This window comes from Myotis lucifugus, unplaced genomic scaffold (assembly GCF_000147115.1).
Source record: "Myotis lucifugus unplaced genomic scaffold, Myoluc2.0 scaffold_1237, whole genome shotgun sequence".
Classification (NCBI taxonomy): domain Eukaryota; kingdom Metazoa; phylum Chordata; class Mammalia; order Chiroptera; family Vespertilionidae; genus Myotis; species Myotis lucifugus.
Genome location: NW_005872285.1, coordinates 16,956 through 31,865, shown reverse-complemented (window position 1 = coordinate 31,865; position 14,910 = coordinate 16,956). Strand labels below are relative to the sequence as shown.

General features: G+C 47.8%; 1 protein-coding gene across 1 annotated transcript; it reads left to right on the top strand.

Annotated features, from left to right (window-relative positions):
* The first annotated feature begins 1,181 nt into the window (after positions 1-1,181).
* Positions 1,182-4,893, top strand: LOC102429483 (amiloride-sensitive amine oxidase [copper-containing]-like). Its single transcript, XM_023748273.1, has 4 exons — positions 1,182-2,766; positions 3,638-3,923; positions 4,272-4,404; positions 4,624-4,893. The coding sequence occupies exons 1-4, from the start codon at positions 1,182-1,184 to the stop codon at positions 4,891-4,893; spliced, it is 2,274 nt and encodes a 757-aa protein (XP_023604041.1).
* The last annotated feature ends 10,017 nt before the right edge of the window (positions 4,894-14,910 follow it).

The following is a 14,910-nucleotide window of genomic DNA, read 5'->3' as shown; positions in this document are numbered from 1 at the left end:
CCCAAGGTGTCATATGGTAATTTTCAGACCAAGCATTAAAGAGTCCTTTTGTAAAATGACAATTAGCCCCATTTTCTCTAGCTTTTGAGCCTTTCCACACTAGAGGCAGAGGATCCAGGGCTTTAGGTATTACAGAATTTTGATGCTCAATACGAAGTGGGCATAATGCAGTTTGAACAAGAGCCCACATACTTAAAGATGACAAGAAAACTTGTTTTCCTTGAGCCTGATTTAAGAGAGTATCCTTTGACACCTTAATTTCTTTATCCTTGACCATGCAAGCTAAAACTTTACATTGATGTTTTTGCTTTTTACTAAAATTCTTCCCCATTATAGCCTGGCTGAAACAAAAGACTTCCTTCGTCCACTTATGGTTCGTGACTCTGAAGCTGCAATGGGTTTTGTGCACAGTGAATTTCCCCACCTTTTCGGTGAACCTCCCACCTTTCCGGTGAATTTCCTTTTTTCTTAGTTTTTCGCTCAGGTGAATCTTCTTCTCCTGGTCCCTTACAAGGCACCAGATGTGAATGCCGCATCCATTTGCGGGTAGGGTTCAGGATATGGAAAAGGGGCCGTGCACAAACGAATACACTAGATGAGAAATATGAATTTATAAGCATAGGGGGCCAGGCGGAAAATCTTTCTCTAGTGGAGAGGCTCTCTGACTTCTGGGTCCCATTTGCTTCTTTCAATTGAACACACATTTGCCCTTTAGGAATGCATAAGGCATATCAAAGGTAAGGTTTGGTAAACAGTAACAGGATTATCAGGGTAAAAATTTCCCTGAGCCATTTGGCCCACAGCAGGGCAATATTATCCTGATTTTCAGCCCTGCTGAATATCGCATTGATAAGCTAACTTCTGTTAGTCTCAGCCCACAGCAGTGGAGTTCCAGCCTTTCTGAGATAATGCACAGATAAGGGAAAAGCGGAGTTGACATAGGTAAGAAAATCTGCAGGACTAACCAAGACTTACAGACAAGCGAGGAGAGTGTAGAATTAAAATCAATGGAAAGCACAGGTCTGAGCAGCCTGGGGCCCCAGCTGCGCCAGCATGGCCAATGGCTGGCATGGCGGCCAAGGGACGAAGCTGTGTCTATTGGGAAACTACGGGGCCAGCTTAGTGGAAACCCATATCTTCCCATAAAACAACTAAGTTCATCTTTCCCACATTCTAGAGACATGAGGCGAGAAAGCCCGGCCCTTGGCTGGGCCATGGCTGCCATCCTGTTGCTGCAGGCGCTGGCCATGGCAAACCACTCCCCACGGAACCTGCGCAGCCAAGCCGCGGTGTTCGCGGACCTGAGCACAGAGGAGCTGAAGGCCGTGCGCAACTTCCTCTGGTCCCGGAAGGACCTGAGGCTGGAGCCCTCGAAAGGATCAACCATCGCCAAGAACTACGTGTTCCTCATTGAGATGCTGCTGCCCAGGAAGCAGCAGGTGCTGAAATTTCTGGACCAGGGTCAGAGGCGGCCTGTTCGGGAGGCGCGTGCCGTCATCTTCTTCGGAGCCCACGAGCATCCCAACGTCACCGAGTTTGCCGTGGGTCCCCTGCCAAGGCCCCACTACCTGCGCCCGCTGCCCCCCAGGTCTGGGCACCAGATGTCCTGGAACTCCAGGCCCATGTCCTCGGCGGAGTATGTCCTTCTGAGCCACACACTGCAGGAGGCCACCAGGCCCTTGCACCGATTTTTCCTGGACACCACGGGCTTCTCCTTCCAGGACTGCCACACCCGATGCCTGACTTTCACTGAAGTGGCCCCTCAGGGCTTGGCTTCCGGCGAGCGCCGCACCTGGATCATCTTGCTGCGCTTTGTGGAAGGCTTCTTCTTGCACCCCACAGGCCTGGAGCTCCTCCTGGACCACAGCAGCATGAACGCCCAGGACTGGGCGGTGGAGCAGGTCTGGTACAATGGGAAGTTCTACCGAAGCCCAGAAGAGCTGGCCCGGAAGTACGATGCCGGAGAGGTGGACGTGGTGGTCCTGGAGGACCCGCTCCCCGACGGCAAGGGGGCTGAGGGCACGGAGGAGCCGCCCCTCTTCTCGTCCTACAAGCCACGCGGGCACTTCCCCAGCCCCATGACCGTGAAGGGCCCCCACCTGGTCCAGCCCCAAGGCCCCCGCTACAGGCTGGAGGGCAACGCTGTGCTCTACGGGGGCTGGAGCTTCGCCTTCAGGCTGCGGTCCTCCACGGGGCTGCAGGTGCTGAACGTGCATTTCGGTGGGGAGCGCATTGCCTATGAGGTGAGCCTCCAGGAGGCAGTGGTGCTGTATGGAGGCCACACGCCTGCGGGCATGCAGACCAAGAACAGCGAAGTGGGCTGGGGTTTGGGCACCTTCACCCATGAGTTGGCCCCCGGCATCGACTGCCCAGAGACAGCCACCTTCCTGGATGCCGTCCACTACTACGATGACGACGACCCTGTCCACTACCCTCGAGCCCTCTGTGTCTTCGAGATGCCCACGGGGGTGCCCATTCGGCGCCACTTTAACTCCAACTTCAGGGGTGGTTTCAACTTCTATGCAGGGCTCCAGGGCCAGGTGCTGGTGCTGCGGACGACGTCCACGGTCTACAACTATGACTACATTTGGGACTTCATCTTCTACCCCAACGGGGTGATGGAGGCCAAGATGCACGCCACTGGCTACGTGCACCCCACCTTCTACACGCCCGAGGGGCTGCGCTACGGAACACGCCTGCACACGCACTTGATTGGCAACATGCACACTCACCTGGTGCACTACCGCGTAGACCTGGACGTGGCAGGTAGGACTCGCTGGCGCCAGACGTCCCCAGGCCAGACCTCTGTGTGCAAACACTGACTCCCACTGTGGGAGACGATGCTGCACCCCGGAGGCACACCATCAGGAGAACCTGCCCCACCTGCTCTGAGCCCGCAGGGCTGGAGTCCTGAGCCCCCGGAAGGGGTGAACGTGAACAGCATCCCAGTGCTGCCCGGGGTGCGGCAGCCTTGACCCTGTCCTGCCCTGGGGCTGTGCTGACCCCTGGGTCGGGTGGGTTGGGTAGAAAGGTGCGCTCAGGGTAGCAGAGAGGACAATGCCTCGATGTCAGCAAGGTCGCTGCTGCCTGGCACCTGGAGGTGTACGCAGCACCATTGGGGTTACTTGCTGTGTCTCCTGGGTTGATGGTGTCACTGCGGCCTAGGCCTTGTGGCAGGATGTGGCCTGACATCAAGTCAGAACCGCCCCCAGAATCAGACAGGTGGCTCCCTGTCCTAACCCCGCCCTCCCCACCCGGATCAGCCCCCTCTGCCCACGCCCTGGGCACAGCAGGTGGTGGACACAGCCCCTGCCTGGGGAAAGAGGGCCGCCCCTCTCTGGGGCTGCAGGACAGCCCAAAGCCTGGGACCCAGGGCTCAAAGCAACTGCCCACAGTACCACCTCAACCACCACCGCTGTGGTGAGCTATTGCATTGGCCTCCGGGTTACCCTGTTGGTTTTTGTGTTTAATCCCTTCCTCCCACCCCACAGCTGGCTCCATGCGAACACCTGACACCCCCTTCGCCCCTGATGGTTTGCTGCTGGACGTGGTCTGGGGTGGAGAACCCAGTGTAGAATGGGGGGAGGGGTACTTTGGGTGCTGGATCCTCATTCTGCATCTCCCTTCACACCCACAGGCACCAAGAATAGCTTCCAGACGCTGGGCATGAAGCTAGAAAACATCACCAACCCCTGGAGCCCGGAGCACCGGCTGGTCCAGCCAACCCTAGAGCAAACGGGGTACCCCCGTGAGCAACAGGCGGCCTTCCGCTTCGGACAGACTCTGCCCAAGTACCTGCTCTTCACCAGCCCCAGGGAGAACCGCTGGGGCCACCAGCGCAGCTACAGGCTGCAGATCCACTCCATGGCTGAGCAGGTGCTGCCACCCGGCTGGCAGGAGGAGCGGGCTTTCACCTGGGCCAGGTGAGGAGGCCTGGGAAGCTGGGGGGCTGGGGGGGTTCTATCCTGTGTCTGGGGTGGCTGTGTTTCTGTCTATGAGACTCTGGTCTGTGTTGTGTGCGTATGTGTTGTGTGTGTGTGTGTGTGTGTGTGTGTGTGTGTGTGTTACAGGGGGTGGCTCTGTGTTTGAGGAGGGGAGTGGAAGGCCTGTTCTGAGCACCTGAGCCCCCGCTTACCCTGGGTCAGACTGACAGGCTCCCAAGACATGATGTGGAAATCAGGGAAAGCCACTTCATTGACCCTGCAGAAGTTCCCCGGGAGGGGCTGGGCCACCCCCAGTGCCCAGAGCCACCTGGCTGCTCTGCCCGACAGGTACCCCCTTGCAGTGACCAAGTACCGTGAGTCTGAGCTGTGCAGCAGCAGCATCTACAACCAGAACGACCCCTGGGACCCGCCTGTGGTCTTTGAAGAGTTTCTTCAAAACAATGAGAACATTGAAGAAGAGGTACTGGCCCCGCCTTCTTCCAGCCCCAGCCCCAGACTAGAGCTGTGCCCTGTCCCAGGACCTGCACCCTGTCCCGGGGCCTGTGACAGCAGCACCTTGCTGTGTGGAGAGCAAGCTCAGTGTCCCCAGATCTGCCCATTCCTTATGAGGAGAGCTTGAGGGTCGCCCACCCCTCGCCTCTCCGAGCCCGTCAGCACTGCCCACCCCTCTCTCCCACAGGACTTGGTGGCCTGGGTGACAGTGGGCTTCCTGCACATCCCCCACTCAGAGGACATCCCCAACATGGCCACCCCCGGGAACTCCGTGGGCTTCATGCTCCGGCCCTTCAACTTCTTCCCCGAGGACCCATCCGTGGCATCCAGGGACACCGTGATCGTGTGGCCCCGGGACAAAGGACCCAACTACGTGCAGCGATGGATCCCTGAGGAGGGCGGGGACTGCTGGAAGCCTACCCCCTTTAGCTACAATGGGACTTACTGGCCCATGTGAAGGGCCCCTTGTTATAGTAATCATTATGACGCTTAATGTTAGGACCTTAGAATGTAAGACTTAAAGCATGTAACCCTGTGTGGACTATTATAGTAACGCTAGATATAGGAATGCTGTGTGGGACCCAGGAATGCACCCTTGTTGCTCTGCTTAGTACTGATAAACAGCCTATCTTATGGGAACGCTCAAAGCCTGTACACACCCATAGATTAACAGACCCCCGGTGGATCCACACTTGGCAGCCGCTGATAACACACACACCAACGAAGACCACGTCTACAGAGGGTTATAAGATCAGGCAGTTTGATGGACCCAGCAGCGAATAGCTCTCCTGTCGCCAGAGCGTGAGGACCTGTGTGTGCTCACGTCTTGGTTCCCAGCACCAAACTCTGCCCAATTAACTGTCAATCGACAAAAGAGCCAGCAGCCAACGGCGCCATCTACCCCTTTGTGTGTGTCAGCGAGCATCGCCAGTGGATCCTTCCCAGCGTCTGAGACCCATCAGGAACTGGTAAATAAACCCCCTGTGTGCTTGCATCTAACCTGTTTGTCTGTGTGTAATTTCTCTGGCTCGGCTCAGATCTCAGTGCTGTCTCTGTGAAAGTGTCTGACCAGAAAGTATTGGCGCAAGCCTCAAGTGGATGGTCCAGACCACCTGTGCATGTCCCACTTAGGAGCAGCACCTTTATGGGAAACCCCCGCACCTCGACATAGGTGACGGGCCTTAAATATATAAAAATAGAAACTTGCCCTAACCAGTTTGGCTCAGTGGATAGAGCATCAGCCTGTGGACTGAAGGGTCCCAGGTTCGATTCCGGCCAAGGGTACATGCCCAGGTTCAGGACTTGATCAGCAGTACGGGGGCGTGCAGGAGGCAGCCAATCAATGATTCTCTCTCATCATTGATGTTTCTATCTCTCTCTCCCTCTTCCTTCCTCTCTGAAATCAATGAAGAAATATATTTAAAAATAAAAATAAAAAAAATAAAAATACAAACTTATTTGGGACATTCCTGCCCCCAGCTAACTCCGCAATAGAAGCCCGAGTCCCCCACCCCACACAGGGATGGATAATAAACCCTCCAGGGCTCAGCTCCAAGTGCTGCTTCTTGTGGGGGGCGCAGCGGGGGAGACACACCCCTGCCCATGGCCTCCATTCACCTTGGTCTACTCTATCCCAGAAAAGACTTCCATTACGAAGGCACATGACAGCCACTGAAACACGAACTTTACCTGTCACATTGGTTTTATTTTATTTTCTTTCATTTTATTTTTTTTCCTTTTTTTTTTATTTTTCGCTAAAAGTATTACAAAGGGTATTACATAAGTGTCCTTTTTCCCCCCCACCCTTGACAAACCCCTGCCCTCCCTTACCCCCCAGTGTCTTATGTCCATTAGTTATGCTTATATGGATGCATACAAGTCCTTCGGTTGATCTCTTACTCCCCTCCCTCCTGTCCCCCAACCCTCCCTGGCCTTCCCACTGCAGTTTGACAATCAGTTTGAGGCAGCTCTGCCTCTGTATCTATTATTGTTCAAAAGTTTGTAATGGTCTTTATTATCCATGAATGAGTGAGATCATGTGGTATTTTTCCTTCATTGACTGGCTTGTTTCACTTAGCATAATGCTCTCCAGTTCCATCCATGCTGTTGCAAATGGTAAGAGTTCCTTCTTTTTTACAGCAGCATAGTATTCCATCGTGTAGATGTACCACAGTTTTCTAATCCATTCATCTACTGATGGGCACTTAGGCTGTTTCCAGATCTTAGCTATGGTGAATTGTGCTGCTATGAACATAGGGGTGCATATATCCTTTCTGATTGGTGTTTCTGGTTTCTTGGGATATATTTCTAGAAGTGGATCACAGGGTCAAATGGGAGTTCCATTTCCAATTTTTTGAGGAAACTCCATACTGTCTTCCATAGTGGCTGCAACAGTCTGCATTCCCACCAGCAGTGCACAAGTGTTCCTTTTTCTCCACATCCTCTCCAGCACTTGTTGTTTGTTGATTTGTTGATGATGGCCATTCTGACAGGTGTGAGATGGTACCTCATTGTTGTTTTGATTTGCATCTCTCGGATGATTAGTGACTTTGAGCATGTTTTCATATGTATCTTGGCTTTCTGAATGTCCTCTTTTGAAAGGTGTCTATTTAGATTCTTTGCCCATTTTTTGATTGGATTGTTTATCTTCTTTTTGTTAAGTTGTATAAGTTCCCTATAAATTTTGGAGATTAGGCCCTTATCAGATATGATGTTGGCAAATATGTTTTCCCAAGAGGTGGGTTTTCTTGTTGTTTTGTTGATGGTTTCTTTTGCTGTGCAGAAGCTTTTTATTTTGATGTAGTCCCATTTGTTCAGTTTCTCTTTAGTTTCAACTGCCCTAGGAGCTGTATCAGTGAAGAAATTGTTTTGGCATAAGTCTGAGATTTTGTTGCCTTTGTATTCTTCTAGAATTTTTATGGTTTCCTGTCGTACATTTAAGTCCTTTATCCATTTTGAGTTTATTCTTGTGTATGGTGTAAGTTGGTGGTCTAGTTTCATTTTCTTGCATATATCTGTCCAATTTTCCCAACACCATTTATTGAAGAGACTATCTTGGCTCCATTGTATGATCATGCCTTCTTTGTCAAAAATTAATTGAGCATATTGGTTCGGGCTAATTTCTGGACTCTATATTCTATTCCATTGATCTATATGTCTGTTCTTGTGCCAGTACCAGGCAGGTTTGAGAACAGTGGCTTTGTAATACAGCTTGATATCTGGCATTGAGATCCCACCTACTTTGTTCTTTCTCAGGATCGCTGCAGCTATTCGGGGTCTTTTTTTATTCCAGATGAATTTTTGGAGAGTTCGTTCTAGATCTTTGAAGAAGGCCATTGGTATTTTAATGGGAAGTGCGTTGAATTTATAGATTGCTTTGGGCAGTATGGACATTTTAATGATGTTGATTCTACCAATCCAAGAACATGGTATGTTCTTCCATCTCTTTATGTCTTCCTCTATCTCTTTTTTCAACGTCCTGTAGTTTTCTGAGTAGAGGTCTTTTACCTCTTTAGTTAAGTTTATTCCTAGGTATCTTAATTTTTTTGGTGCGATGGTAAATGGGATTGTTTTTCTAATCTCTCTTTCTGAAAGTTCACTATTGGTGTATAGAAATGCCTCGGATTTCTTGGGGTTAATTTTGTATCCTGCTACATTGCCAAATTCATGTATTAAGTCTAGTAGTTTTTTGATGGAGTCTCTAGGGTTTTGTATGTATAATATCATGTCGTCTGCAAATAAGGACAGTTTTACTTCCTCTTTTCCAATTAGGATGCCTTTTATTTCTTCATCTTGTCTAATTGCAATGGCTAATACTTCCAGGACTATGTTGAACAGGAGTGGTGAGAGTGGGCATCCCTGTCTTGTTCCTGTTCTTAGGGGAAATGGTGTTAGTTTTTGTCCATTGAGTGTGATGTTGGCTGTGGGCCTGTCATATATGGCTTTTATTATGTTGAGGTATGATCCTTCTATTCCCACCTTTCTGAGAGTTTTTGTCAAAAATGGGTGTTGGATTTTGTCGAATGCTTTTTCTGCATCAATTGATATGACCATGTGGTTTTTTTCTTTCAATTTGTTTATGTGATGTATCACGTTTATTGATTTACGGATGTTGTACCATCCTTGCATTCCTGGGATAAATCATACTTGGTCATGGTGTATGATCCTTCTGATGTACCGTTGGATCCGATTTGCTAAGATTTTGTTGAGGATTTTGGCATCTATGTTCATGAGGGATATTGGCCTGTAATTCTCTTTCATTGTGTTGTCTTTACCTGGTTTTGGTATTAGGGTGATGCTAGCTTCATAGAATGTGTTTGGAAGTGTTCCTTCCTCTTGAACTTTTTGTAGTAATCTGAGGATGATAGGTTTTAGTTCTTCCTTGAAAGTTTGGTAAAACTCCCCTGAGAAGCCGTCTGGTCCTGGGCTTTTGTTTGCTGGAAGCTTTTTGATAACTGCTTCAATTTCTTCCATAGTTTAGGCCTATTGATATTTTTAGATTCTTCCTGATTGAGTTTTGGAATGTTGTATTTTTCTAGGAATTTGTCCATTTCCTCCAGGTTGTCTAGTTTGTTGGAGTAGAGTTGTCCGTAGTATTGTTTAACAATCATTTGTATTTCTGTGGGGTCTGTTGTTATTTCGCCTCTATCATTTCTGATTTGGTTTATTTGGGACCTCTCTCTTTGCTTCTTGGTGAGCCTGGTTAGACGTTCATCAATCTTGTTTATCCTTTCAAAGAACCAGCTCTTGGTTTCATTGATTTTCTGTATTGTTTTTTTGGTCTCTATTTCATTGATTTCTGCTCTAATCTTTATTATCTCCTTCCTTCTGCTCACTCTGGAGTTTTCTTGTTGCTCTCTTTCTAATTCTTTGAGTTGTAGAGTTAGATGATTAACTACCATTTTTTCTTGTTTTTTGAGATAGGCCTGTAGAGCTATAAACTTCCCTCTCAGGACTGCTTTCATTGTGTCCCATAGGTTTTGGATTGTTGTGTTTTCATTGTCATTAGTATCCAGGATGTTTGTAATTTCTTCTTTGATGTCATTGGTAACCCAATCAACATTTAATAACATGCTATTCAGCTTCCAAGTGTTTGAGTATTTTGGGTTGTTTTTATTGTAGTTTATTTCTAACATTATGCCAAAGTGGTCTGAGAAGATGCTTTTTATGATTTCAATCTTCTTGAATTTGTGGAGACTTTGCTTGTGACCCAATATGTGGTCTATTTTTGAATATGTCCCATGAGCACCTGAGAGGAATGTATATTCCATGGCTTTGGGGTGAAGTGTTCTGAAGATGTCAATTAAGTCCATCTGATCTAGTGAGTCATTTAGGATTGCTGTTTCTTTGCTGATTGTTTGTCTAGCAGATTTATCCAGTGATGTCAGTGGTGTATTAAAGTCCCCTACTATGATTGTATTGTTGTCGATCTCTCCCCTGATATCTTCCAGAAGTTTTCTTATGTATGTGGGTGCTCCTGCATTGGGTGCATATATGTTTATCAGGGTTATATCCTCTTGTTGTATTGATCCCTTTAGTATTATGAAGTGGCCTTCCTTATCTGTGGTTATGGCCTTCACTTTGAGATGTATTTTGTCCGATATAAGTATTGCTACCCCAGCTTTCTTTTCCTTTCCATTTGCCTAAAAGATATTCCTCCATCCCTTCACTTTCAGTCTGTGTGAGTCCCTTCTAATGAGGTGGGTCTCTTGTAGGCAGCAGATGTATGGGTCATGTTTTTTTATCCATTCAGCCACTCGATGTCTTTTGGTTGGAGCATTTAGTCCATTTACATTTAAAGTTATTATTGAAAGGTACTTGTTTGTAGCCATTTCTTTTTTTGTGTGTGGCTGTTTTCTTTCTGAGCTTTTTATTTCTTCTTTTTATACCAGTCCCTTTAGCATTTCTTGTATGGCTGGCTTGGTGGTGATATACTCCCTTAGCCTTTTTTTGTCTGTGAAGCTTCTTATTTCCCCTTCAATTTTGAATGATAGCCTTGCTGGATAGAGTATTCTTGGATTCAGTCCTTTGCTTTGCATTACTTTGTAGATTTCCGTCCATTCTTTTCTGGCCTGATGCGTTTCTGTTGAGAAATCATTTGATAGTCTAATGGGAGATCCCTTGTATGTAACTTTCCGTCTCTCTCTTGCAGCCTGTAAGATTCTCTCTTTGTCCTGAACATTTGCCATGGTAATTATGATGTGTCTTGGTGTGGGTCTTTTCGGGTTCCCCTTGTTTGGGACTCTCTGGGCTTGTGTGACTTTTTTCTTCCCCACCTCAGGGAAGTTTTCTGATATTATTTCTTCGAATAGGTTTTCTAATCCATGTTCATCTTTCTGTTGTTCTGGCACCCCTATTATTCGTATGTTGTTTCGTTTCATGTTGTCCCAAAGCTCCCTTAGGCTCTCCTCCTGTCTTTTAATTTTTTTCTCCATTTGCAGTACAGTTTGAGTGTGTTTTGCTTCCTTGTCTTCTAATTCACTAATTCGGTCCTCCGCTTCTCCCAGTCTACTGTTGATACTTTCAATGGTGTTTTTTATTGCAGCTATGTCGCTCTTCATTTTTTCTTCGGACTTACTTAAGTTGTTGATTTTTTCATCTGTTTCTTCTAGCTTCTTGCATAAGTAGTTGAGTTTTTCATCTGTTTCTTCTTGCTTCTTGAACATCCGGTGCATGTACTCTAGGAACCTTATTCTGAATTCTTTTTCCGTCATGTTGCATATCTCTGTCTCCTCCTTTTCTTTTCTTTGGGGGTTTCTTTGTCTACCCATGTTTGATCTCACTGACATGTTTGATCTCACTGACATATCTAGTTGTTGAGTCGTTCAGTGGCTGCTCCCTGGGTGGCAGTGGCTGCTCCCTGGGTGGCAGTGGCTCCTCGGGCTGTGGTTGCTCCTTGGGCGGTTGTGGTAGCACCTGCTCCTCCGTTGGTAGCAGGGCCTCTGGTGGGTGCTGTTCACAGCTGTGGTGGCTCTTCTGGCTGGTGGGGGGAGGCTTCACACACAGTAACTGTTCCCCAGACAGAGCGTGTGGTGATCAGGAGGCCGCCATTGCTTGAATCTGCTGCATTATTTTAAAGGCACCAAATACAACACAACAAGGCACAACGTACCAGGCACTGAACACGAATGTATTTACAATATTAATAACCCCAAATAAAGGTGGCCACCCGAGCAAAGAGAGTTAGGAGATAAGGAAGATAGAAGAGAAAGAGAAAGAAGAGAAAAAAGAAAGAAAAAAGGAGTGCAAAAATAAAATTGGAATAAGGGAGGGGAAAAAAGAAGAGGAAAAGAAAAAAAAGTAAGAGAGAAAAGAGAATGAAGTATAAAAGGGGAAGAGACTATTTATATGAGGAGAAAACTCCTATTGAACCGCCACTAATACCAACAAATTACAGCAACAGATTCCTGGAGATGAATACAAACTACCAACAACCAATAATATCAAGCGATGCAAGGGAAAACAGAAGCACCAAAATAACCGGGGGGTGGGGGGGGCAGAAAAATAAAAAGAATAAGCAGAATAACCTCAAAAGCAATCCTAAAAATAACCCCAATATACTCTTCAATCAAGCAAACAACAATAAAACAATAGAGAGAGAAAAGAAGAAGAAGAAGAAGAAGAAGAAGAAGAAGAAGAAGAAGAAGAAGAAGAAGAAGAAGAAAAAATTTTGGATAGTGAAGGACGATAAGGGAAAGGTGTATAAGATTTAGAGCAGGGGATTGGACAAAGGATATATAAGTAGGGTGAAATTTTGACGGGGGTAAAAAGAATAGGGAAAATCTAAAGCTGGAGTAGGGTAAGAGAAACAGGACAACAAAAGGGAAAAAGTGGGGAAGAGGGTTTTAGCACAGAGGCAAAATTGAGGTAGAGAGAAATGTTGCTAAAGGGACGATGAAAATAGAATGGAGAACAATAGTCCCAAAATAAAATAAAGACAAAACAAAATGACACTTTAAAAAATGGTAAAATGGTAGCAGTAATAATACTAGTTAAAAATAAAAATGTAGTAATTGAAAGGGTAAAATCAGGTGATGGGAAAAAAAGAAGAAAAAAAAGAGAAAAAGGGGAAAAATGTTTTCTTAGTTAAAAGGTGAAAAAGTAATTTAAAAAAATAAAAATAAAAATGTGCAGTAATGCAGGTGCTTCAGATCTTCTACTCTTCTTTTTGGCATGCCTGGAATTCAGGAGAATGTTGAATTTCCCTCTGATACACTGTTCCTCCGTGTTGTAAGCCACAGTCCTGATTTTAAGGCAGGCTGTATTGGTCTCCCATACTGCCTTATCTGTATTTACAGAAGAGTCAATTCGTGGCTCTGCCTCTGGGTGGCAGTGTGTCTGGATTGACCTCCAAGGCTATATGTCCTCTCTGACCAGGAGCTCTCTATTGTACCTGAACCAGCTCCGCCCAGAACTGGCTCCCCAGGCGCCACTCCCAGCTCTGTTTCCCAGGCTCCCCAAAAACAATCTTCCCCTACAGGCTCCGCTAGCGACCCCAACTGGGCAATCCCATGCACTGGGCTCAACAATCAAACTCACAGATTTAAGAGGAAGTGTGTAAACAAGAGCCTGGGAGCTGTGTGAACTCGCTGGGCTCCACCTTCCAGATTTGCGCAGAGTCTCTGCATGCGCTCTGGCCCCTGGCACCAAGTAGCAGGCTGGCTGGAAGATTCTGAGGCTGCCCCTTTGCATCCAGTCCAACTATGGGCTTATTTATAGTGTTACCTTCTGTGAGCAGCCCTGCAGGAGCCCTCCCCACTTGCGGGTCACGCTGGCCTCAATGGGCGCGGACTTTGTGGGGCGCAGATTTCCCCCCGCCCACACGCGCGTTCCTCGATCCTACCTGAATTGCAAACTGCACCTTTGGGGGGAGTCTAACCTTTCCGTGGAGGGAAGCAGGTCTCCTCTGAGTTCATGTAGTCTTGCTGCTTGAGAGCTGTTGCCTCCGGGTTAGTAGCCGATCTCTGGATGCGGATAACAGCTGCTCAAAATGGCGCGGTCTCGTGGCTGAGCTGGCGGGGGGAGGTTTCAGCCTCAATCTCTAACAATCCCCATTTTCTAGGAGTTCTCTGTCTTTCCTGGCTGCAGACTGTTTCTCAGCTGAATCTCCTCTCTTTGTTCGGGCTGTATGTTACCCGTTTCAGCTGCTTGGCCTTATCTGCTCCGGGACAAAGCACCAACACGTCCATCTAAACCTCCGCCATTTTTTTCCTGTCACATTGGTTTTAAAAGCCTGAGGCTGACAGCTCCCACTTGGGAGTCTGTGGGGGAACTCCCCTACGTCACCAAGGGGTGGGCAAATTAGGGCAACGGTAGGGAGACGCTATGGGAAAAATCTAGCAAAATTGCCAACACCTTTACCCTTGGACACATTGATCCAATGTCTAGCGGTTTATCCCAGGATCTGCTCACAAACACAGAAAAAAGTGTGTACACAGTGACTCACTGCAGAGCTGTTTGTCATAGCAACGTCTGGAAACAACCCAAACATCCATCTATGGGAGAGAGCTTGCAGGTCTGAATAAACTATGGCACGTCCACACGGTGCAAGGAGCACGTTCTCTGTACCAATGGGGGCTGGGGGGTGGGAAACCTAAGGAAGAAAAGAGCACAGGTATAGAACAATCTCTACAGCGTGCCAACTTCTGCATAAGAGAGGAGGATGTATATTGACTTATAAGACTACACACGTGCTTACATTGATTTGTAGAAACTCTAGGAAAGTGGCTGCCTGTCCTCTTAGTCCCTTCAGGCAGCTATAACAAAATGCCACAGGCTGGGGCGTTTCTGAGCAGAAGTCTATTGCTCACAGCTCTGGAGGCTGGAGATCCAAGGTCAAGATACCAGCAAAGTCACATGAAGGCCCTCTTCTGGCCTGCAGACTGCTGACCTCTGTCTGTCCTCACCTGTCTGAAGAAGTGCGGGGCTGGGTGGTGTCTCTGAGAGCTCTAGTCCTGCCCTGGAAGCTCCTCTCTCATAACTAAGCTCCTCTCAAAGGCCCATCTGCTCCTACATCTCAGTGCCTTTCCCAGGCTGCATTTAGTGGGCACCCAGCCGTGCTTGTTGAGGGACTGAGGGACTGACCCACAGCTTAGGAAATGCAAATTCCAAAATACACCTACTTCTCATACACTGTCTTCCCCCACCCTGTCCCTTTCTTGTCCCTTGGCCCTAATCATGATTTTGGCTGTTCCCTTGGCTATGACCACACTGTCTCCCCCCTAATGAGATGGCAAGAGAACCTGAGCCTTGCCCCTCAGAAAGGAGCCCAAGAACCCCAGAGAGTTCACTTCTCCCTCTCATGAGATCCGGTCCCTGGTGGTCCTCGCAGGACACCAATTTCCCACCTCCTTCCCTGCTAGTCCCTGGAGTCTACTTACCAGTATTTCTCTCCTTGCATTAAGCCTGATGCAAACCCAGGATACAAAGGGAGACAAAGACGAGGACGCTAGAGTCCCATCCTCAGAAGTCTAGG

Excerpts from the sequence above, each read along its gene's own strand:
- LOC102429483 (XM_023748273.1), top strand. The coding sequence starts at position 1,182 with ATGAGGCGAGAAAGCCCGGCCCTTGGCTGGGCCATGGCTGCCATCCTG. Across the intron at positions 2,767-3,637 it reads CGTAGACCTGGACGTGGCAG|GCACCAAGAATAGCTTCCAG; the intron begins GTAGGACTCGCT and ends TCACACCCACAG. Across the intron at positions 4,405-4,623 it reads ATGAGAACATTGAAGAAGAG|GACTTGGTGGCCTGGGTGAC; the intron begins GTACTGGCCCCG and ends TCTCTCCCACAG.